This window comes from Carassius carassius, chromosome 1, assembly GCF_963082965.1.
Source record: "Carassius carassius chromosome 1, fCarCar2.1, whole genome shotgun sequence".
In the NCBI taxonomy this organism is placed as follows: domain Eukaryota; kingdom Metazoa; phylum Chordata; class Actinopteri; order Cypriniformes; family Cyprinidae; genus Carassius; species Carassius carassius.
The window spans coordinates 20705800-20731546 of NC_081755.1; the positions used below are offsets into that span (position 1 = coordinate 20705800).

Here is a 25747-nt window from a genome sequence, read left to right on the forward strand (position 1 = left end):
ATGAAATATTCTTCAGTGATCTTTAATAATAATTTCTATTTGTTACCACTGGAGGTCACTGGTGGTCTTTTTGAAAAAGCCAGTGAGCATTGTTTGTGGTAATTGTCATGTAGATAGCAGTAAAATTATTAATTTTCTCTTTTTTTTAATTTTTTTTATTTTGTGATTTAATTATTGATATTCTTATAGTTACAATTCTTGACATGTAAACTAAGGTCAATATTCAGTATACAGTTACTGGTGGAGCCAACATTGCTGTATCATGTTTTCCTAAACTTGCTGCTTTTTTTCTCAGGTTCAACATCAAGGTTAACCTGCAGCTGGTGACCAGCTTTATGTTGACTGGCATTTCTGGTGGTGCAAAGTATGCTCAGAACGGACAGTTGTTTGCACGCTTCAAGTTGACGGAGACGCTGTCTGAAGATACGCTGGCTGGGCGGCTGGTCATGACAAAGGTCAACTCTGTGCTGCTGCTGCCTGTCTTTAAGGAGCGGATGGGTCAGAACCAGCCAGCTGGAGCCAAGGAACGCGTGTATGAGGCCCTGATTGAGGAAAAAACAAAAGACTACATTTTTCTGCGGATCTGTAAGGACTGCTGTGGGGAGCTGGGGCTGGTGGCGGATCAGGAGCTGCAGGTATGTTATGATCCCATTCAAAAAGACCTCCCATATGCAGAGTATGTTATAAAAAATAGCATGTTTACACCCAAGCCTATTTATGCCCTAGCTACCAGCAAGAACATACCAGAATATATATATCATCTCCTATAAATCAGCCAGGACACCCAGCCTAGCAATGCCCTAGAAACCACACAGAACAGCCAAACAACTTTTACCATCTGCTATAAATGAGCCAGGACACCCAGCCTAGCAATGCCCTAGAAACCACACAGAACGCCCAAACAACTTTTACCATCTCTTATAAATGAGCCAGGACACCCAACCTAGCAACACCCTAGAAACCAGACAGAACAGCCAAACAACTTTTACCATCTGCTAGAATGCCATAGGACCATACTAACCAGCAATACTGGAAACTGGAACATGGTATCATGCCACAGAGCTTCTCTTAAACCAGAGACAGTAGACAGACTTGTGGTCTTAGCTAAATACTTATCACAGTTTAATTATTTCCCCCAGTATAATTATTTAAATGCAAAAGCAAACATATCGAGATATATATCGAATAACGTAAAAAAAATTGACAATATCGAGATTTTTTTTTTCTTTATTTCATATATCACCCAGCCCTAGTGTGCAGTCTCAGTTATCTTGTCATAAAGAGAGACATGCTAAATGTAATGGAAGTAGTTTAAGCAGCGTACACTATTTACTGTTGTAAATTGAATTGCGATGGCAGAAACCCCAGAGACTTTTGTCATAGGCAAGACGCTTTCAGCAAGCAGGCTGCTTTACAAAGAGCGGGATTTGGCCTAATTTACCCTTTTTACTCCTCTAACAGATCCCATTTGTCACTGTGCCCTGCAGCTTAACACGCTCTCTCTCACTGTATTTTAATAGTGTTGAATCGTTTTGTCTCGTGGAATCCCTGTGTGGGCTCAAGCTTTGTGTGGCCACGTATAATAATTTAACACAGTTCCTTAAATGATTGTAAAACTGTCCCGGAACATTTTAAGCCATAAGTGGGATGATAATGGATTTATTCCAATGCTGTGTAAATGGACTTCGAATTATCTCGGGTCAGTCTAAACCTGTATGAATTATTTTCTTGTGTAAAAGTGATATTTCCAAATTGTTAATCCATAAGTTTTAAAGCACTGTTTTTACCAGCTAAAAAAAATGGTTTTAATTCCGTTATTTCTATCTTTTGCTGTAGTGTGTCTGTAGGAAATATCAAGTTTTTTTTCCCCCAAACATTCATTTTACAATTAAATGTAATCCAGTGAGATTTTTGTCTGACAATAGACAATGCATTATCTAAACATAGGGGTGTGCGATATATATGGTCTTCCATTTAATATCTTAATTGTTGTTTTATCAGTGTGCGATTAAGCGCAATGACTTGTTTATTAAGTGATTTGCCGCCACCTACTGGCATTTTTAATTTCACATTTATAGTATCTTTTCATTTTTTAATTCAAACATCAGTTTTCAATATTTTATATTTAAAATATCAAAATGCTATTTATGCATTTATACTAGAGGTTAGAGTAGTAAATGTTAAATGGTGTGCAAATGCATCTAAATGCTTCTGCGTTTCGTCTGCATTGCAAAGAAACATTTTGTTGATACTGATTTAATTTGCTTAGTTACAACCCAAATGCCAAATTGACTTAAAAGATGATGCACGCTTATTTCTATTACTGCTGTGAACTGACAACACAGAATATGAAGAATATAAAAAAAATTCACGCGTTAGCTGTCCAGGGTTGTCCTTAAAATATCAACACAATAACACTCAGCAAGTGTCGTTATCAATAAAATCCCAGAAAATTAGATATCATTTTTTTTGTCTATCGTACATCTCTAATTTATTTGATATAATAAATTATTTAAATAAAATAATACTTTTGACTCCAATCCATTTTCTTAACAATGGTTCAAAGGCTGAAATGGAAAGTTAATAATTTTATAAAACTTTGAGTTTGTGAAAACTTGTATTCTGTCTGAACTGTAAATGATGCTTTTTAGAGTAATATTAGTTTAAAATGGTACTATGGACATTGCCATACCCCGCTCAATTGGTATTAATTTAATTTCTTTGTATCTTACAGGTCTTAAGTCTTAAATTTGTACTTAAAAATCCTGCAGAAACCATAACCTTAAAAACCAAGAAAAATAACCTTGTTTTCCCTTTTGAGTTAATTTTAATTGATTAAATTTTAATTAATCTTGGCAGAAATAAATTGTTGATGGTTTTAATTTTAGTAAAGATATATCCGTAAGCCATTTTGTTTCTTATGTAAATGTACTTTGATTCAAGAATGTTTAGATATTTGTACTAAGAAAACCAGACAAAAATACTAAAAAAAAAAAAAATTTTCTTGCAGTGATATCAATTTTAAAAGCTGCACAAGTTGTTCACCCTTTTTTTTTTTAGTTTTCTGTGATATTGACACTGGTGACAAGAATTGTGGAAATCAAAAATGTAAAACATAAGAACATAAAACATAAAAAATGTAAAACATAAGAACATTAAAAGCAAAAATTAACTATATCAGGAAATAAAATTCTGGTCTCTTCACCCACCCGTACTACCTACCCCAAACTTTTGAATGGTAAAGGTATCGATTTGTAGAATAACATTTATGATTTGTTTGGATCTTGAAAACCTCAGATCACATTCGATGTCTTTGTATGGATATTCCTGGATATTCTGCAACACTTCTCCTTTTTGTGTCCTAGTGACAACAGCATATGGGTTTGGAATGCCATTTACTTTTATAATACAGTTTTACCATGAAAATAACGTTTATTTTACTCTTTGCCAATTAAAAGCCATTCCTTTAAAAGGCATTGTTAGATGTGTTGTCTGTAGCACATGGCAGGTGCTGCAAAAAACAAAAAGTGAATAAATCCAGAAAGTCTTGGCAGAGTCTGTTTGAATAGCAGGTGTGTTTGTGTGTGTTTGAATGCAAGGTGGAGCTGCAGTTTCAGCTGAATAGGCTTCCTCTGTGTGAGATGCACTACGCTCTGGATCGCATCCGCGATAACGGGATCCTGTTTCCAGATGCCAGCCTCACTCCCACAATCCCCTGGAGTCCCAACAGGTACGAGCACACGCAAAGAACCAAACGAGTGAGTTTTACTCACACACACACGCGCACACACACACACACAACCCTGGAGATTTTCTTGCACTAGTTCCTCATCCAACAAAGCTTCACAAGTACCAGGACATGAATAATATCTGCTTGTCCAGCAGCACTGGTTCACTCACAGACGTCTCTGTTTGTGTGAGTGGCAGCTGTGTTGCCAGTGTGTAAGTTCTTCTTCCTCTGTGCCACAGGCAGTGGGATGAGCAGCTGGATCCCCGTCTGAATGCCAAGCAGAAGGAGGCTATTCTGGCCATCACCACCCCCCTCTCCATCAACCTCCCGCCGGTGCTCATCATCGGACCCTACGGCACAGGCAAGACCTTCACGCTGGCCCAGGCTGTCAAACACATCCTCAAGCAGCCTGAAACACGGTAAGCAGGGTCAGCCTTAAAAGAATTTAATGCAGAAAATCAATTCCACTAATTTTGAAAAACGAAACAAGGCATTTTCAGTAGTGTTCATTTTGTTATCAAAAACTGATGAAAAGTACTTTTTTTATTTATTCTATGACTAAGACAAGAGGAAGAAAAGATGAGGGTCATCATTATACAGTAACTGTGACTAGTGGTCGACCGATATACAGGTGCTGGTCTTATAATTAGAATATCATCAAAAAGTTGATTTATTTCACTAATTCCATTCAAAAATCATTACACACAGACTGATATATTTCAAATGTTTATTTCTTTTAATTTTGATGATTATAACTGACAATTAAGGAAAATCCCAAATTCAGTATCTCAGAAAATTAGAATATTGTGAAAAGGTTCAATATTGAAGACACCTGGTGACACAGTCTAATCAGCTAAATAACTCAAAACACCTGCAAAAGCCTTTAAATGGTCTCTCAGTCTAGTTCTGTAGGATACACAATCATGGGCAAGACTGCTGACTTGACAGTTGTCCAAAAGATGATCATTGACACCTTGCACAAGGAGGGCAAGACACAAAAGGTCACTGCAAAAGAGGCTGGGTGTTCACAGAGCTCTGTGTCCAAGCACATTGATAGAGAGGAGAAGGGAAGGAAAAGATGTGGTAGAAAAAAAAAAAGTGTACAAGCAATAGGGATAACCGCACCCTGGAGGGGATTGTGAAACAAAACCTATTGTGAGGGAGATTCACAAAGAGTGGACTGCAGCTGGAGTCAGTGCTTCAAGAACCACTACGCACAGACGTATGCAAGACATGGGTTTCAGCTGTCGCATTCCTTGTGTCAAGCCAATCTTGAACAACAGACAGCGTCAGAAGAGTCTCACTTCAAAAAGGACTGGACTGCTGCTGAGTGGTCCAAAGTTATGTTCCCTGATGAAAGTAAGTTTTGAATTTCCTTTGGAAATAAGGGTCCCAGAGTCTGGAGGAAGAGAGGAGATGCACACAATACACGTTGATTGAGGTCCAGTGTAACGTTTCCATAGTCAGTGATGGTTTGGGGTGCCATGTCATCTGCTGGTGTTGGTCCACTGTGTTAAGGTCAACACAGCCGTATACCAGGAAGTTTTAGAGCACTTCATGCTTCCTGCTGCTGATCAACTTTATGGAGATGCAGATTTCATTTTCCAACCGGACTTGGCACCTGCACACAGTGCCAAAGCTACCAGTACCTGGTTTAAGGACCATGGTATCCCTGTTCTTAATTGGCCAGCAAACTCGCCTGACCTTAACTTAGAAAATCTTTGGGGTATTGTGAAGAGGAAGATGCGATTATGCCAGACCCAAGAATGCAGAAGAGCTGAAGGAGCTGATCAGAGTAACCTGGGCTCTCATAACACCTGAGCAGTGCCTCTGACCGATCGACTCCATGCCACACTGCATTGCTGCAGTAATTCAGGCAAAAGGAGCCCAAACTAAGTATTGAGTGCTGTACATGCTCATACTTTTAATGTTTTTAATTTTAAAAATGAGGAAAATAATTGTGATTATTTGTTTAACCATTGTGCAGCTTGACTAAAATATGAGTGTGTTCATTGATTAAATCTAGACGGAAATCCCCAGACATTGTCAACGAAACCTTGACTAGATAAAAATAAAATGTGAAAAACTAACAGGACTAAGATTTGACATTGGACTAAGACCAAATGTAAAAAAAACAATATTGACACAAATTTTCAGTAATGCACTTGGAAGTCTATGGGGCAATACATTACCCAATGATAAACATTAAAATACACACTTTTTCAAAGCTTTACCCACAAGACTAAAACGTTATATTTGTTAACATGAAACCAATATGAAAGAACTAACCTTGTTTGGAAAGTTTTACCTATAAACCCTTCAGAATGTCTTGCCCCATAGACTTACATTGTAAGAGTGTGTGTGTTGTGTGACGAATCGAAATCTCCTGTGATGAAATCAGCATTGCACAGATGTTGTCAATGGAGCTTAAGCTGAATCGATCCCAAAACATTCCTTGCTAATCTTGAGGAATAGTCTTTAAGAACAGGGGAATTTAACTTAAGACATTTTGTCCCCCCCCCCCCCCCCCTGATTTAAGCAGCTTTCTCTTAACAAGTGCTAATGATGGTTGCTTTCTCTTTGTTTCAGGGTTCTGATCTGTACACATTCAAACAGTGCAGCAGATCTGTATATCAAAGATTACCTTCATCCATACGTGGAGGCAGGCAATCCACACGCACGACCTCTCAGGTAACACTCGCAGCATCTGGAGCAGCGCATGCTTGTCATGACACTTTCTGTATAAACACCACATACATAATGATAATAAAAATTAGTTTCAATGGCTGAAATTTCTTCCTACTCTATCTGAAGATGCATGTCATTTTCATAGTAGCCACACTTCAGTATTTCAGGCGCGGTTAGTTCGACTATGGTACAATGCTATAAAAGTCACTTAAACTATTATTAATATTTTCGCTATTTGCGATTTATTGTAGTGTTGACTTTATTATTGACTAACTCAAGGGGGTTGGGGGTTGTTGAGCAGTAGCTCATTATCATTTAAAGTGAACAGAGCTGTTTTTGACAAGGTAAAAATTGTTGTTTTACATGACCGTTGAGAAATCTTCACCAAAGTATGTTATATAGACTTTTCATGAAGACCCTAATGAATCATACCAACTTGTGGAAAATGGCCATCTTATGTCGCCTTTAAAACGCATGATTTCAGCGTGATTGACAAAAATACATCCGTTTGGTTTTGATTATCATGTCTGAGTATCTGAGGTACCAGCTGTGTAGGCACAGGCGGGCGCTTCTGATTTCTAGAGAGCATTTGATTGGTCAGTGACTTCATAAGATGATGTGCAATGTGACGTTGAATAAAATAGGTTGGTCGTTTTGGCGGAAATTACGAACTGCAAGCTTGTGAGATGAAAAATGTGTCACTGTTTTGGAGCACACTGCCTTATAGATAACCTGAAGACTAACATCTTGATACTAACACCCAAAAAACGTTCATTTTGATTTCATGGGGACTAGCTAAAGAAGAGAGTAGCTTGATGATTTTCGTAATGTTGATTGGCCAAGTTACATGGCGTTGAAAGATTTGAGAACTATACATTGTGCAAGGGAATTGGTTATGCAATTTTGATGCTGTTAGTCATCCAGAATATTTTAAAATCATGTTCTTTCTCATAGTTCAAGGTCACTCTGGCACTCCACCCACATGAGTCTGTTCATCTGTTTTCTCTCTTTTGCTATCTTAAAATTTAACTTGTACAGACAACATATGAATTTCTTGATACATAACCCTGGTCTTATTATGCACTAGTTCATGCTCGTCTAATAAAAATGTTTGGTTTTATAACTCGGTAATCAACCGTTTTGATGCATCAAAGTTTTGGTTGAGTTCGAGAAATCTCAAATGTCAATAAAAATATTTGTATTTCAACGAAACGAAGGGGAGTAAATAACCGAATTTTAGTATTTTTTCGAGTGAACCATGCCGTTAACGTTGCGTTTCTGTGTTTGCACAGGGTTTACTTCAGGAACCGCTGGGTGAAGACGGTGCACCCGCTGGTGCAGCAGTACTGCCTGATCTCTGGAGCGTACTACACCTTCCAGATGCCCACGCGACAGGATGTAGAACGCCACCGTGTGGTCGTGGTCACCCTCAGCACGTCTCAGTACCTCTGCCAGCTTGACCTGGAGCCTGGTGAGCAATCACACACACACACACACACACACAGCATGCAGAACTCACCGTTCCTCGCTTTCATCCCTCACACACTCCTGGCATGCTAAAGACATCGCTTGCAGCTAGTTTTCATATCTGCACACATCTGATTAAAACAGAAAGACATAACAGAAGCGCGGCACAGCTGGACGTGGCCACATTAAACCAATCCTACAGGAGCAGTGCAGCGGGGGCCGCAACAGTTTATTAGGAAAGGCTAATTTCCTCCTATGTGTCTGCGCACAGGATCATCTGTTGCTAAGAGACCCGGCTCGCCTGTCTAACACACTCAGCATTAATAACACCCAGCGCTGTCCTCTTTTCTTTTTTCGTTTGTCTTCCCTCTTTTCTTATCTGTTCATTTAAAGTCATTATTACTGATTTCTGGCATCGCGCTAATGTGTTTGGAGGGGTGAACGTTTATTCCCTCCAGTGACACAAACATTTTGGGTTTGTGTATCTTATAGTCTGAATAATAGGCTTATTGATATATATCTGACTTAATAGGACGGTTGATTTCAGAGAATCGCCATTTCAGCCAAACAGCCGATGGGGCCAATTAGATTCAAAATGTCATACTCAAGAACTAAAACACAAAGCACACTACAGAAATCTAGATTGAGATAATGAAGGCATGTTTTTTTTTTTAATTATCACTAAATTAATACAAAAAAAGTATTTAATCATACAAAATATAATAAGCAGCATCATATTTAACTACAGTATTTTTTCAAACATTGTTGGAATGGAAAATAGTGTTTTTTTTTGTGTTTTGAGTGATGCAAAATAAAAAAATAAATATCCTTATCTGTAGGGCAAATACAGTGCACGAAATTAATATTTTTATTCAGCTGGGATGTGTTAAATTGATCATAGTTTGAACTGACAGATATTTGTTATTACCAGATCTTTATATTTTAAATAAATGCTGTTTGCTGTGTACGTTATATCAAATAATCCTGAAAAAAAAAAAATATTTCCAAATAAATGGTTTTAACAAGCATATGAGAGCAGCACAGAACTGATAATGAAATGTTTCTTGCGAGGCAAATCAGCATATTAGGATTATGATTTCTTAAGGTTCATGTGACACTGTCGACTGCAGTAATGATGCTGAAAATTCAGTTTTGATCCCAGGATTAAATTACATTTTTGCAATATTTTCAAATAGAATAATCATTTTAATTTGCAGTACTATTTCACAATTTTTATTAAATAAATACAACCTTGCTGATCACGAGACTCTTTCAAACACATTAATCTTGCAAACTCCAAACATTCAAATGGTAGTGTGTTAAATGAAGCAGAATTTTTTTTTTTTTTTTTAAGAAACATTGACCAAAATATTGTTCTTCTGGGTGATTTATATTAGCACTTCAGTCATTTCAATGCACTGAAGCAAAGTTTGTCTTTATGGTCAATGAAGTTGCTGGAATTTGTATTGCCAAATAAAAAAACAAAACAAGGAATATACTACAATCATGAAATGCATCCCCCAGCTGTTTTGTTCTGTGTTGGATGACACATCCACAGTTATCTGTCGATCACACACCTGCACTAAAAACCATACACCTGTTCCCATGAGATGGTGCCTGCAGAACCTCCTCTGTGGCATCTAATGCTAGATCCTTTTGTGTGAATGGCTGCGGTGTGTGTGTTTGTGTGTGTGTAATAATCTATTATTGATGCCTTCTCCTGTGAAGCTCCATGTAATGAATATTTTATTCCCATGTGTGTGTTTCCAAAGGGATCTTTACACACATCCTGTTGGACGAGGCAGCCCAAGCTATGGAGTGTGAGACCATCATGCCATTGGCTTTGGCCACTAAGAGCACCCGAGTCGTTCTAGCAGGAGACCATATGCAGGTACCATATGCAGAGTGATGACATCGGCAACATTGCAAAACGCCATTCAGGTCTTCAGGTTATTCAGAAGCAGAATTTAAGATTAAGATTTAAGGCTTTTTTAAGTCAACATGAAGTCAAACTTGGTCTTAGTTGCTTCAGTAATGCATCACATTTAAATGGTCACTTCATGGTTTCATGATTTGAGATGAGTTTTCATTACTAAAAACTTTTTTTGGTTTAATTTTAATCAGAATTCAGAAAAAATAAAACTGAATTAGAAAAAAAATTATTCATAGGGCCCAATCTTTATGGTTTTAAGTTATAAAAAAACCTTTTAATAAATTATTAACTTGTTTTTTTGATTACTAAAATGTAATTTAAGTTTTAAACGTAATCCAGGAACGTTTAAACAGATGGAAAAACTGAATTTGGGGAAAATAAAACATTTCTATAAGGGGCCTTCTTCTTTCCTTTTCATTCTTTTAAGATCACTGTTGATAAATTGCAGATGTTTCATGATTTAAAAAATGTATTTAACTAAAATTTAATTAAAGTTTAAACTGAAAAAAACTAATTTGGAAAAAATAAAATAGATTTCCTATATGGGCTCTAGAAATGTCATTAAATAAAAATGTAACACAAATTGTTGTTAAATCGAATGCGTTTTATGGTTTGAATTAAGTAAACATGTTTTAAATTTAATCGAACCATTGAAAAATATTAGAATCCAGAAAAAATTTGGAAAAATAACTGATTTCAAAGGGCCGTGCATTTGCTAAACAGGTCATTTAATGTATAAAATTTACATATTTGCTTGCAAGTAAGTATTGATGAATATTTTATTTTACAAAACTAAAGCTTTAAGAAAACTACAAACTACAGAAACCTGACCTAGATTAAGATATTTCTGCTGATTATCGATGGATCAGAACTGTACCCCTGACTGATGACTGTGGACTGAGCTCAACCCAGAGATGCTTGATCAGGGCAACAGGCTCTCCACGCTGTCACATCCTGTCTCTTCTCACTGCCCTCACTCTACAGACTGTGTCACGTCAGTGTCTGACTCGTGAAGAACCGCCTCAGCCCGAGTGGAACCAATGGGCCTCTAATTAAATGCTCTTTTGATAGAAACCTCATCACCCACCCTCACTTCCTGCTGCATTAATAATTCATCTCACACTCCGCCTGTGCTGCCTCATGTGAAGGAGGGCCTCAGATCTGTTCATTAGGAATACAGTCATTTCTTTAGTTGTTGTTGACCAGTGTGGGTTTCCAGTGGACAATGCTAATATCTAGAGACTGCAGAAAAGATGAACACATTTGTATTTTATTTTTTTTTTACAAATTATTTGCTAAATAATTGACAAAAATCTAACTACTAAATTACCAAAGTTTTCAATAAAAGATTGCAATAAACCTGAAATAACCATATTAAATAATACATCATAAAAATATAAAGTATAATACAAAATTAAAAACATTATTTTAAAAAAACTAATGAAAAAAAAAACGTAACCATAAATGAAAATTTTGCTTCTGAAACTTATTGAACGAAGTACTAAAACTGAAATTCTAATTAAAGCTATATGAAAAATATATATAAACTAATGAAAGAGACAGCAGATAACAAAATTACTAAAACTTCAAACTAAAACCAAATTAAATTAAATGAAAACTGAAATAAAAATAACCATATAAAAATTTTTAACTAATAAAAAAGGACAAAAGCACATAATAAAATGATTAAAACTATAAAATTAAAATGTCAACTGAATTTTACAATAAAAAAAAACTAAATTGAAAAAAAAAATAGAAATTCTAAACTAAAATTTGAAATGTAAACTTTAATTAATTCAAGCCATGTCAAAATATGAAAATAAAAGCTAAATAAAAAGGATTAAAGCATTTAAAATGCCACACTTAAAAAAAAAAAGTAAATATAAAAATAAGCTAATTTCGGCGCATTAATAAATACTAGAATTGTTTACAAGTAATACAAAAAAAAACACTGCTTTGAAATGTAAGGCCATTTAAATTCATCATTGCTCTAGTTCACATGAAAAGCCTTTTATTGACGCCAATCATGTAAAAATTCTAAACATTAGCCCACAAGTCAGTCAACGACTAGGTTTAAAAATTAATTCAAAAATGGAAATCAAGACTGGCTTGAAGTTAGCGAACCCAAAGGCCGTTAGTTTTTGTCCAAAATAAGGCGTCTGAGCATGACTCTGAGCTTTCCTGTCTTCCAGCTCAGTCCGTTTGTGTACAGTGAGTTTGCGCGGGAGAGGAATCTGCACGTGTCTCTGCTGGACCGGCTGTACGAGCATTACCCATCCGAGTACCCCTGCAGGATCCTGCTGTGTGAAAACTACCGCTCCCATGAGGCAATCATCAAGTAGGTGTGAACTTTTTCACACCACTCTTCCTGAGGAGAGACAGACATGCAAACACACAAAGCATTAGGGCTGCGTTGCTGCAGACATAATTACGCACGTGTCTGCCAGCAGATTCTCCAGTCTCTCACAAACACGTCTTTGTCTCTTTCTTTCTGTCTGTTTCTCTCTCTGTTTTTTGCCTCAGTCTTTCTCCATTTAACTTTTAAGTTGGTTTTTTTATGTAGATGTATGTAAGACCTAAATCAGAGGTTCTCAACTACGACCATGTAACCAAAAAAAAAGATTTTCTCATAAGGTCACAGACTGCAGGTAAAAAGCACACTAAATCCAAATAATTAAAAGCTACCAACTGTAATTAGGGGAGTAAAATAAGTAGACTCATTAACTAAAAATGAAGGAAATGCACATTCATCTGTTACTGTGCAAATGCCAACATAGACAGGTTCTTGTGTGGAGGAATATTCGAATATTCGAACAATGAATGAAGTTACTTTAAACGATATGACCCAGAATTCATTAAATTTGTTCAGCTTGTGGTACCAAATTAATACCAAGATTCATAACACCAGAAATAGTATATTCCCCTCTTTAAAACATATTCTATCCTGTTTTTTTTTTTACAGGTTGGAGCATAGCATATGAAATTTCTTGATGTTGTGTTACTGTCTACAACTAATCTGTGTTTTATCTATAGATTGTAAAATTGGTTGCCGGTGAAATTTCCCTTTAAATGGTATATGTCTTGTTCTTTTTGATGTTTTATTATCATATCCAGCTGGGTATTGTAATAAAACACCAAAAACATGACCGATCTAAAGCAGTGTTTCCTAGTTTAATTTCCCTTGTGAAATTAAGTAAGATTGACATTTATTTATGTTAGAATTTTCATTAAAGTGTCAAATACCTGGCAACATGCCTTCTCTGATAGGAAAGTGATTAAAATGCCCAACATATAATAATAAAATACAATGAAATCTGAAAGTCCCGTAGTAAAAAATGAAAAATGGGATGATCTTTGCTTTAATGACATCAGCATTCGAGCTTCATAAACTCCAGGAATTTTGTCAAACCTGATGATCATGTACTCCAACTACATTTGACAGAATTTTGAGCTTCAATTAAAACGTGCTTATTTGATTTAATGACCTAGAAATAGTGCAGAATAATATTTAAATAATGCTTTATAATATGGTCATATAAGTTAGTGGTGGTTAATGAATTATATTTGTTATGGTATATATTAGTCTATGTTTGTTAATAAAAATACATGGTCACAATTTATTTTAAGGTCCATTTCTCACTATTAACAAACCTTAAACTATTACTTTTTCCTCAATTAACTCCTAAATTGCTTCTTATTAATAGTTAGTAAGGTAGTTGTTAAGTTTAGGTATTGGTAGGATTAGAGATGTAGTATATGGTCATACAGAATATGTGCTTTAGGTACTAATAAACAGCCAATATGTTAATAATAGGCATCCTAATAAGCAACCAGTTAATGGTCAGAATTGGTCCCCGTTCTGAAGTGTTACCAAATACATCTGTTCATTATTAGATAGTTAGCTCAGGTCCATTAAATAATATTAACAGATAAAACTTTAGATTTTAAGTAGTGTACTGGTAAATATTGAAATTAACATTAAAGGCACAATATGTAAGATTTTTGTATAAAAAAAATCCAAAAGCTACTTGCACAGGGTGATATATTTCTAGCAGTTGTGTACTTAACATTATCCCGAAAGTTAGAAATTTGTAAATCCAGGAGAAATTCAAATTTTTAATAATGGCTCCTCCCTGGTCGTTGTCGCCTATCAGTGACGTAATTTCCCCACTATCCTCAGTTTTTCCGCTTGTAGAAACCGTGGCAACACACGGACAAAAATGCTGCTTTACAGTTAAACTAGGGCTGTGCAAAAAATCTAATAGTTTAACCCCGGGAAGCAATTTTTATCGGGGAACCTTCTGGAAGCGCGATTGGGCTAGTTTTGGACTAGTTTTGAGAAGCAACTGGGCAGGATTTGTTGTGAAAACCTGGCAGCCCTGATCTTAACGCACGTGCTTGAGATATACTTCTAATTACAGGAGCATCTTTACTGATGAGATGCGCATGAAAATCGCATTCGATTTTTTGCACAGTCCTACGTTAAACTAAATCCATAACAGCTTTTGTGAATCAAATTCTAATGAAATGAAAAGTGTTGACCACAGCAATAAATATAGATCTGCTCAATGTTGCGGCATGATTTTTTTTAAACGTGTTTTTACAGTGTTGCACATTCTAACCAATCACACACAAGTCCAGTGAGCTTATGAATGCAATGGCCAATCAGTGGCGTTCAGATTCACTGACTGAATTCAGCTCTCACGCAAATACTCTCATCATAAACAACAAAGTGCAGATGTACGTATGATGTAAGAATGAGATTCATTCATAAAACCGTGTATAGACAGCTTTACTGATTATAACGGGAGTTTTTTGAGAGTTTAAACTCGCGCTAAACTTCAGTGTCAGTGATATGGTTCTTAGACAATGTAAATGTTTTTTGTTCGCTTTCTCTGTATAATTTATTCGCAGTTTGAATAACTGGGAAAGTACAGGTAATAAAAAATTTTTTAATTAATTTCCTCATCTTTGAACATCCTCCTCCACAGCATCATCAAGCTTCGCCTTTTTGGAAATGCAACCTCTAGCAGCAAAAACGTACATATTGTGCCTTTAAGATTAATAAATGCTATTTTAGTTGATGTTAACTAATGTAGTGGTTTAGTGTTAACAAATGGCACCGTTTTTTATAGTGTGATTTTAATATTCCTCATTTATTTTGCATATTTTTGTATTGGATTAACAAGCCCTAAGCTTGTTTATATAGATACCAAATTACAGATTTTCAATGTGGACCCAGACTTTGAACCCCTGTGTATATTCCTAAATTACTTTATGTAAATCTATCTGAACATGAAACATAATACCCCTGGGAGCAGTTTCAATCCAAGTTTTAAATGTAGATTATTTTCCGGGAGTGACAAGGCACTGCATGCAAAAATTTAGGCTTATAGCCACACGCACACAGATGGTACAGTTGATGCCAACAGTAACACATTTGCTGTAAATCCCTGTTTGGACTCCCAGTCATGTGTTTTGAGATTGAAATCTGACAAAACAGAAGAAAGATGGCAGCCAAAGACACCTCCCTGAGCTGCGGTAGCCATGCTGTGACCTTTGTAAATTGAGTGCAAGTCTGTTTTGGATGCGTTCAATCATTCGCTGAAGAACCCCCCCCCCAATATCTCCCAACGCTTTCAACCCCTGAGAAGTCAGAGGAATGACTAAACCGTCCTTGATTGGAGAGCTTTGTCAAATTGTTAATTAAAAATGGACATGAGTGTCTTCAAACACAGAAATTTACATGATGTCGGGTTTTATTGAATCATTTTGCATGCAATCTACATATTTTGTGCTGTGCAACATTTGAGTGAGTAATATTTAATTCCACCAATGCAGAATGTGTTAAAATATATCTGCCGAAGCTGTTAATAAACCCATTGCAATGATGAATACATTCGACAACATCTGAAATCTCATACCGTTTACATTTGAATCTTTAGAGTTGTAGCTCTTGATTAGTTTAATGAGGAGGTAAATTGCCTTTTTAAGGCAGGAATGCTAACTGTGTGTTCTGGCTGACCACAGATATACGTCTGAGCTCTTCTACGAGGGCAAACTGATGGCCAGCGGGAAGCAGCCACCCCATAAAGACTTCTACCCTCTGACCTTCTTCACTGCCCGCGGAGAAGATGTGCAAGAGAAGAACAGCACGGCTTACTACAACAACGCTGAGGTAACCCCAACATTAACAAGAAATTGTGCTTTTGTTGTTCTTTTGCCTTCCGATCCAATATATATTCATGCTGGAATTTGGTGTAAACAGACCTTACTTCTGACTGAATATGTATATGAATGTATTGGAGCATTCTCATTGAGAATCCATTGGGAATGCACCGTTGATTCTCTGCAGGTGTTTGAGATAGTTGAGCGGGTGGAGGAGATGAGGAAGAAGTGGCCTGTGGCCTGGGGGAAGCTGGACGAAGGAAGTATCGGTGTGGTCTCGCCCTACGCTGACCAGGTCTTCAGAATCAGAGCCGAACTCCGCAAAAAGAGGATGCCTGAAGTCAGCGTGGAGAGAGTGCTCAATGTCCAGGGTGAGTGAAAGTTGCCAGATCTACAGTGTGTTTTAATATGTACAAATTGCTCTAGTTATGTATGTGTTTCTTGGGAAAAATTGTGTTATCATGCAAATTGTGGATGCTGGACACTGGTGGTGGCAGAAATACACAATAAAGCACCATATAAATGTGTCATTCATTCATCAATTAATTCAATTGTAGGACATTTAGATGTTTAAAATGAGCTACTTTCCATGCTAGGTTAAAGGAGTAGATGAAAATGTACTCATTCTGAGGCCATTCGAGATTAATTTGTTTCTTCATGGGAACAGATATGGAGAAATTGAGCGTTAAATTAGTGAATTACATGCAGTGAATGGGTGCCATCAAAATAAAAGTTCAAAAAGCTGATAAAAGCATCCCAATTATCCAGAGGTAATCCATGATTCCACTACATCATTTAACATTTTGTAGTCAAAATTTTATTCAAGATTTTTGTTTGGATTTGCTATACTTTGTCACTGAGGAGGTTTGTTCACAGATTTAGTTGCAGCAAATGGTATAGGTGACCTTGTAAAGGAACTGGCTCTATTAAATAGCAGTCACATTTACTGTTGTTCGGCAAAATTTAGCAGACGAGTTCCAGTCATTTTAATAGACATCCATGTGATCAGAAATTTCATGTGAAGATGAAAATGTGATTTTGCAAAGAGTTAAGGGATAGTTAGCCCAAAAATGAAAATTCTGTCATTAATTATTTACCCCCATGTCGTTCCAAACCCGTAAGACCTTCGCTCATCTTCGGAACACAAATTAAGATATTTGTAATGCATTAGACAGCAAGAATCCTAACACGATCAAGGCTCAGAAATGTAGCAAACATTGTTAAAATAATCCATGTGACATCAGTGGTTCAACCATAATTTTACGAGAATACTTTGTGCGTAAAGAAAACAAAAATAACAACTTTATTGAGCAATTCATCTCCTCCGTGTCAACCTAAAGCTCCATTTTGGAGAGCATCACATACGTAAAAAAAAAAAAAAAAATGTATCTGCGTACATACATTATTTACATATGTGATGCGCTACAGGGTGACGTGGTGGAAACGAATTGTTGAATAGTTGTTATTTTGGTTTCCCTTTAAGTTAGCTGTGCAGATTTGGTGCTTTGACCAGCAGAAAGCAGCTTGGTTTTAATGTGACTTTGGGCAGAAAATGTATCATTTTAAGAGAAAATATATGCATTATATATGCAATTTCCACATCAGAAAGTGCCATTGCTGCCTTAAAATGCTGCCCCTAGAGGAAGATCACTAGGTTTGAGACCAGACCCCGTGTGTCAGCCCAGAAGGGTGGCAGAGAGAGCAAGTTAACCAGACAGCAATTTCTTCTGTGAGATGTGTGATTGGTGTCTGAGAAAATAGCTGGTGTCCTGCAGGTTTCATTTGAAAAGCCAGATTGGTTTGTGCATAATTGATGGCGTTTGGTTCAGCCCGTTGCGTTGAAATCAGCTTTTTAATGGATGAAGAAATTCCCGTAACTCAGCTGCTTGTTTGGCACAGAGATTCATTTTAAGTCATTATAACCTGATTCATGCTCATCTGGCTGCCAATCTGACCTGGGCACCAAAGAAGAGAAGTCGCTGCTAGTTCTGCAGTTGTCATAATTCATAGGTTGTTACAAGAGATCTTCTCTTATTATAGTGACATTCATTTCCTCCGAAATACCTCCAGGGTCGTAATGAAATCAGATGTGACCCTGCTTTCTCAAAGCATCATTACATAATTCAGCAGTATTAAAACAGAATAAAAGTTCAAGGATTTGATGCGTTTAGAGCTTGAGGGTTTGAACATTTAAAAGTGAAGGATTTAAGACATGAATGTTACAATTGTAACTTGTAGCATAAAATTATTACAATGATCAATTGTTGTTTGTTTTAAAGCATTGTTGCTGTCAATATATTTCAGTGTTGTTCACTTTTTAAGGCAGGAAGTTATGTTGATTTTGTATCGGATCAGCCATCAGCAACATGTTAATAACACGGATCTGCTCTTGTCCATAGGTAAGCAGTTCCGTGTGCTGTTCTTGAGCACCGTTCGCACGCGTCACACCTGCAAACACAAGCAGACGGCCATCAAGAGGAAGGAGCAGCTTGTGGAGGACTCCACTGAAGACCTGGACTACGGCTTCCTGTCCAACTACAAGCTGCTGAACACCGCCATCACTCGAGCGCAGTCCCTGGTGGCTGTGGTGGGAGACCCCATCGCTCTCTGCTCAGTGGGACGCTGCAGGTAATCAGACGCTTTTTAAATAGCTTTAAAACTCACTCTGTTGGAGTTCAGGACTATTTTGTGTTTATTTTTGAAAATGTGAACAATATATGGGGGGTTGTTTAAGCATTTCTGCAATAAAAGAAACAACTTGAACCATTGCGCTCTGAATGTTGTTGCACTCGTTGACGTGAGGCCTGTCTGGATGTGTGCGCTGGGCAGACAGTGGCTCGTTGCTGTCTGGTTTTGGTGAGTACCTGTGTAGGCAGTGTCCCCACAGGAAGAGCTGTCCATCTGCCTTCCCATCATGCACTTCACCGCTGTCAGTTCAGACCAACACACCTCATGCACGGATGCGTTAGACATTGCTTCTACAGAAGGGACATCAAATTGTTTGGCGCCTCTCTTCAGGGTTTGGTGTGAAGCTAGTGCACTTGTTTACCATCATTACTGTGTATGGCAAATCATGAAAAAACAGTACTGAAAATAATCAACAACAAATTTGATTATAAAGAAAACAGAACAAACTAATCCCATACCACCCTCCTCACCCTAGAGACCCAAGTAATGCCACAACAATGGACGGTCAACGCCACACACTTGCTCAACCTACGCTAGCAAGATAATGGAGAAGGACAAGCCAAATCTTATCAAAGTGATCCCATTTGTTTAAAAAAAGTTACAGATTAAGTAAGCTTTAAATGTCATAACTTCAGTTTCTTTCAGCCTTCATTAACAGATGGAAATTTAGTTTGTTTCCAAAACCTCATAAGTTTCTTTGCAACAGTAAGGCTATAGGACAACAACTTTAATTGAATTTGTTTTAATTCTGATGGCAGTTTAATATTGACTCATGGATTCCATCTGATGGTTCTGGCTTAAGAAAACCATATTTTTGTTTTTAATTTGTTTAAAGGATGCAAGTTATTTTGTCCCATTCTCAATGCAGGACCTGTCTTTGTTTGGAATATCAAACTCTTTGTTGGTGACATTATTTGCGGTATACCAAAAAAAAAGAGCATAGTGGGTGCGATGCTATAACCCACAGTAAACCATTTTTTTCCCTCTGCTGTACTGAAACCATACCGAACCATGTCGTCAAAACTGAGGTACACACCTTACTCCCCTAATGTTCCCTAATCTAAAGTGAAATACAAGATAATCAAATAAATACAAGATTGTCCAAATAAAGATTTATTTATTTATTTTTTTTAATAAACCTAGGCCTAATAGCAAATGTACAAATACAAGAAAGCAGTGAATATGGTTATCTAGCTAGCAGGAAGGTAAAAGTTGCCTGTGACCTTTGACCCCTTGTGTTTTGGCTCTTGTGCTGGTTCTCTGTGAATATGACAGTGTGTATTGCTGTTGGGTAGGGTTGGACTTTCTGTGTGTGTGTGTTTATATCGGTATGTTGACACTCTGAGAGCTGTCTGTCACTTTGCTGGCAGCCCTCTGCTCCTTCGGCTCTATCCTCCCTAGCTGCAGCTCTGCTGTCTCTATGGAGACAGACTCGCATCAACCAATCGCTAGAGCCGAGCCACAGGAAATGTCAAGCCGAAGGGTCTGGCAATTAAATCTGTGTGTGCAGCGAGAACTCTGTGTTCTGAACTAGCTGAATGGACAGCACTGTTTAACTGACTTCAGTAATCGAAACCTTAACCTAGTGACGTGACAAATGATGAACATTTATACCCCAAAAAATAAAGTTAAAATAGTAATAATACAATAATTTATAAAAAAAATTGTGTATTTTTTTTCAGTGTTACAAAAATACCTCCAAGAAGTACGTATATTGTAATTTATTAAACTTGAACAAAAAAAAGTTATACAACTTTTTAAACATATGTATATATTACAATACAATATTATTACTATGAAGTTTTGATAACTTTATTTTGCATTACAGTAATAAAAATGACAGTCGTATTATATTAATGAGAATTTTGGGAGTCAAATGTGCCTGATTGGCATGAAATTTTTCATTACAGTAATGAAATGACAAAAAAAGCCATAGCAAAGAGAATTTTCAAGGTCAGATTTGCTTATTTGTCATGAAAATGTCACAATGGTTTTAAAAAATAGGCTTCATTTCATTTAGCAAATTACAGTTTCGAACAACTTTCTTACCCTTTTATTTATTTATTTTTTTTATGTATTTTTCCTATCCCATACATGTTCTTTATGGGGTAACATGAGATTCCCTTATACACCTTTGACAGATAAATATGTTTGATGCAGTTCTAGCTGGCTGCTGTTTAACACGTCCACTGTCTTCAAGCTGTTTTGCATCTAATTCAGTCTGTTACTGTATCTTCAACTTGTCAGCTCCTCATCAAGCTCCTGATTAGTTCAATCAGTTCCGCTTCCTCAAGGTCTCATCATATTATCTGAAATGAGTTCTGCTGTCCGTAGAGGAGGGAGCACAAACTATTGCTTGTGGAGTTGGCATGTACTGTGAACACTAACTCGTCTTGAGCTGTCTGGAACTGATATGGCTCGTGTTGTTGTGTGTGACACTGGAAGATGTGAAAGTGTGTCGCACTGCTGAGATCAAGACCGATTTCCCATCTCGGTGGTGAAGTATAGCGTCTCTGCTTGAGCTGTTGCTTAGAGGTTTGTGCTGTAAATGCATCAACCCTTAAATTTATACCAAATTGTAATCATTAATTAGGTACATATTGCACATTAGGTGCAACATGCTTAAAGATTGCAGTAACTATGCACTGCATGTGGAGCCCAACGTAGGGCCTTCTTAAAGATTATGATGCTTTCATCTGTTAACCTGCTTATGCAAGTTAAAGCACCTACAGAACTGGAGATTTACTACATAGAATTTTTTTTTAACCAAGCACAAAACAGAGCTAAGATCATCTCCACTGACTGTGTCAGACCCGATTAAATGTGTTGTGGGAGTGAATAATAGTTGAGTTTCCATTTAGCCTTCAAATTGCGCAAACTAAAATTGCGATTCGAAAATACAGCTAATGTAAACATGTGAAATTTGCAAAAGCTCCCTTATATTGCAAAAACGTTTTTACGCTCCCGCTAGCTCCCGCTAGGTCGTTTTCTGGGCAATTTGAAAAAGTAAAAAAATAATGACTAGTGCAGTGGCTGCGATGTACATAAACCTACCAGCATCTGTCGCAAAGACTTATTACGAGAGGAAAAAATTACATTTAGGCGCATAACATCAGTGGAAACAGTGTCATTTCACATTAGGTTTAATAATCTATTAATGTAGCTGGCTGATAAACTGTTTTGCAGATTGTCATCTTGTGTAACTTCCCAAATCCAGCAGTGTTATCAGTGAATAACAGAGCTGGGTAGATTACTTACAAATTGTAATCCATTACTGATTACAAATTACATGACAAAAATTGTAGTTAGTAGAGCAATCCTTTACATATGTATTTTAGCTAATGTAATCAGATTACATTTGAACTATCGTTTTTCATATTAATTAATTAGGAGACCATACCATATAGACAATAAAAATGCAAAGAATAAGAAAACATTCATTAAATGCGACTCTGTTCAGATTAAAAACCAAAATGTCCTCAGGGTAAATAGTTTTTACTATTCATAATAGTTTTATGACTTTTAGAAGTTTTCTTTCATAAAACACTTGAAAGCATGAGGTTTTGAACCTCGATTTCAGAGTTGTTGACTCATGTTCACAGATAATATATTTTGCCCCCCCCCCCCCCCATCAGTCAACCACTGACACTGTCTGTACAGTGACGCAAGCAATCCTAGCTTGTACATTATCTTCAAACATCTCTTATCAGCCTTAAACCCACCAAAATCTTACAGCATCAAACATTACAAGATCCCTCATCTGGCGCTAAATTACATGGTGACGCATCAAATTTTTCCAGCTCTGAGTCACAGTGGAGGTCTGAGATTGTTTGAGATTGATGTCACTGGAGTCAGGATTGTGAATTTCCCCTTCCAAGCTGCAGCAATATGAAATACAGGTATTAGAAAGAGAATCAGTCATATTTCTCCCTTCCATGTGTCTTTACCAGTCAGCCGTGAGATCAGATTTGGTTTGTGATTTTGTGTTTTGTAACTCATTAAGTTGATATTCAATGGTGCATGAACTCCCATTGTTTTCACTCAGGAACGAGTCACTAACTCAGGTCCGAATATGAGCAGCATGTCATTTTGTTCTTCAAGGGTTCCAGTTCTGCGCCTTGTTTTACATACTGGATTAATAATGGATGTTTTTACCCCTTGGGGATTCTCGGAATGGAAATCTGTACTGTAGAGTATCTAGCTAAAAGTAGCTATGAGTACTATTTTCAAAATGCTCCAGCAACAAGGTAGTTTATAACAAATGCAATAAAACAATGAATCTCTGGTTGAAAAATCTTAAAAACAGCACGAGCTGAATAAATAACCAAATGCTTTCTTAAACCGTTCTCTCTTTCTGGGGAATTGGAGAATCCAGTTAATTCAAATGAAAGAGTTTTCAGACAGCTCATGTAAATGATCCCATTTAAAGAGCAGCAGTCCCTGCATGGCATAATAATTGTTTTTTTTTAATCATGAAACCTTTAAATTCTGCTCTCTTACTCTGTTTGAGACTCATTATAAATAAAATATCATTTAGTGCTAGTTCAAAGCTGTTTAAAATTAATGCTGCACCCTAGCTGAAAAGAAAAAATGTATTTGGTTAAATTGTATTTTAAATCATAAGATATTGCCCCCTTAAATAGCTTCAGTGTCAAACTACTTGCGTTAGTAGCTTGTATTTTAGAGAACTACTTTTTTAACTGCAGTTCAACTTCTTTAAATGATGAGCAGCTTGTAGTATCTCAAACGTTTGGGTAATGCTCAAATTAAAGCCCACTGAAATCTCCACGTTTCCCCTCTTGCTCTCCATCCCACTTCATATAATCACTCTCCACTGACAACCACTGGGCATAACAAATCTAGTTATGGGCGGCTGTGTTGGTGTTGGAAAGTGTTTTATGTTTATGAAGAGTATTTCTGATTCACTGTATTTGTCCCAGGCAGCATTGTGTTTAGATTGTTATTTTAGTGCTTGAATGTGGCTTAATTTAGATTTTGATTGTGCTATACTGATTAGTCATGAGTAAAGTGAAAGGTTACGCTCAAGCAATTTATTTTTGGCCCTGGTCTGTATATGATTTTGGGACAAACACGTTCAATGCTTTTGTCTGTAATTTAAGAGTCAGGCAGCACTAAGTTGAAACTAGATGGCCCTTACATTGCAGCAAAAGAATAATGTTGAAGTTATTTTTAAATCTTGTCAATCCAGTAATCGACACATAACATATTTCTTTTGTAAATTTAGTTGTTTGGTTAAATAGATGCAAGGGAAAAAAATACCAATTGAGTCAGTTGGTTTTTGAGTAAGGCAATGTAAGGCAACTATGATTTTTGCCTCAATAAAATCCTAAATCGCTGTGTATTAATAATAAGGTAGTTAAGTTTAGGTATTGGTAGGATTAGGGATGTAGAATATGGTTTTACAGAATATGTGCTTTAAAAGTACTAGTAAACAACCACTGTGTTAATAAAAGGCATGCTAAGCAACTAGTTTACTGAGAATTGGTTCCTATACTAAAGTGTTACCAATTTTTAGGGGTGGGTGATATCTAGATATTAAAAATATATATAAAAAATTGACATAGTGTATATATCGATATATTGTTTATTTAATTCTGATTCTGCCACTTTGCTTGTTTGCATTCTCTGTGCTGTGCGAGCGTCTGTCGTCTCACTAAATAAGGATGTAAACACACGGGGAACATCTCCAGAACTGCTCTGAGAGTCACTTCATGAGCTTTTGACCGTTTGATTTGAGTAAAACTAGCTGTAGTATCACATACACAGAACTGTAAAGGTAAACCTGTCAAAATAAAAGTATTTGCCAGAAATCTATTACTATTGTTCAGCAGAATGTACATAGCCCACTACTACTACTACTATTAAAATGAAAAGAACATAATTTTTTAAGGAATAATCACACAACATTTCCTCCATGTTTTATTTTTAATAGTAAATCCCCTTTGTTTACCAAAAAAATTAAGTTTGCTTAATTTTAAATAATTAAAAGATAAATTAAATTAATGTTTTATGCCTTCATTTGATAACCAGAAAATGTAAATACACAGAATTTCTGAAGGGAAAAAACATTTCACATAAGGCTATTTAAAGAATTTTTTTGTTTTTATGCATTTAAATAATTACACATGCTAAAACACATAATTAGGTAACAATAAAACATATGGTGAATAAAAAAATAAAAGTTTCATAGGGCCCTAAACATGTAATATTTGATTTGTTTTTGCAGTAGTTTTTGTGGGGTTATTTTTCCTGTAAAGATATCGAGATATATATTGTATATCAAGATATAGCAAAATATATCGAGATATATTTTTTGCTCCATATCGCCCAACCCTTATATATAATTTTTTTTTTATGTAATTTTTTTTTCCCGCTAATACAAATTTATTTTAACAAATGAGAGTAAAACAATTTTGCTTTGGAGTCACTGTAGATCAGCGATTTGTTCAAACATTCCACAGGAAGTAGATTTGGAATTAGAATTTTAATAATTTAATTTAAATTCAAAGAAGTTAATCACAGGCAGTGTATTTTGGGAAATGAAATGTTCTTCCACCACAGTCAACAAAATATACTTCATTTAATATGATGAAATATTTAAACCAAATAGCTATTCTATTTGTCTGTATTTTTATTTTTCAAATTTCAAATTTTCTTGATTTCTAGGTGGGTCCTAGCATAATGTTTTGGAACTTCTGATCATGACTGTCCCTTCTTGGTTTATTTTTTGTTGATGGGGCATATATAGTGACGGACGTCTTGCTGTTTTCACTCACAATCTCTGCCTCTGTTCGGTCCTTCGCAGAAAGTTCTGGGAGACCTTCATCTCCATCTGTCATGAGAACCACAGTCTCCATGGCATCACCTTTGAACAGATTAAAATCCAGCTAGAGGCCCTGGAGCTAAAAAAGACCTACGTGCTCAACCCGCTGGCCCCAGAGTTCATCCCTCGTGCCCTGCGCTTGCAACATCCCCAGGGTCCCGGCAAGCACCAGCACTCCCCACCCAAGGTACGAGTCTTCATCCTGTACAAACCCCAATCATTGTAAATC

General features: G+C 36.5%; 1 protein-coding gene across 1 annotated transcript in view; it reads left to right on the forward strand.

Moving 5' to 3' along the window:
• helz (helicase with zinc finger) overlaps positions 1 to 25747 on the forward strand; it is a 53980-nt gene that overhangs the window by 11058 nt on the left and 17175 nt on the right. Inside the window, exons 12-22 of the mRNA XM_059550778.1 lie at positions 296 to 635; positions 3600 to 3730; positions 3970 to 4149; positions 6320 to 6421; positions 7711 to 7889; positions 9658 to 9776; positions 12011 to 12156; positions 15849 to 15996; positions 16174 to 16357; positions 18386 to 18614; positions 25501 to 25705. Of these exons, the coding sequence (XP_059406761.1) occupies positions 296 to 635; positions 3600 to 3730; positions 3970 to 4149; positions 6320 to 6421; positions 7711 to 7889; positions 9658 to 9776; positions 12011 to 12156; positions 15849 to 15996; positions 16174 to 16357; positions 18386 to 18614; positions 25501 to 25705 (1963 nt within the window). The remainder of the gene's footprint in view (positions 1 to 295; positions 636 to 3599; positions 3731 to 3969; positions 4150 to 6319; positions 6422 to 7710; positions 7890 to 9657; positions 9777 to 12010; positions 12157 to 15848; positions 15997 to 16173; positions 16358 to 18385; positions 18615 to 25500; positions 25706 to 25747) is intronic.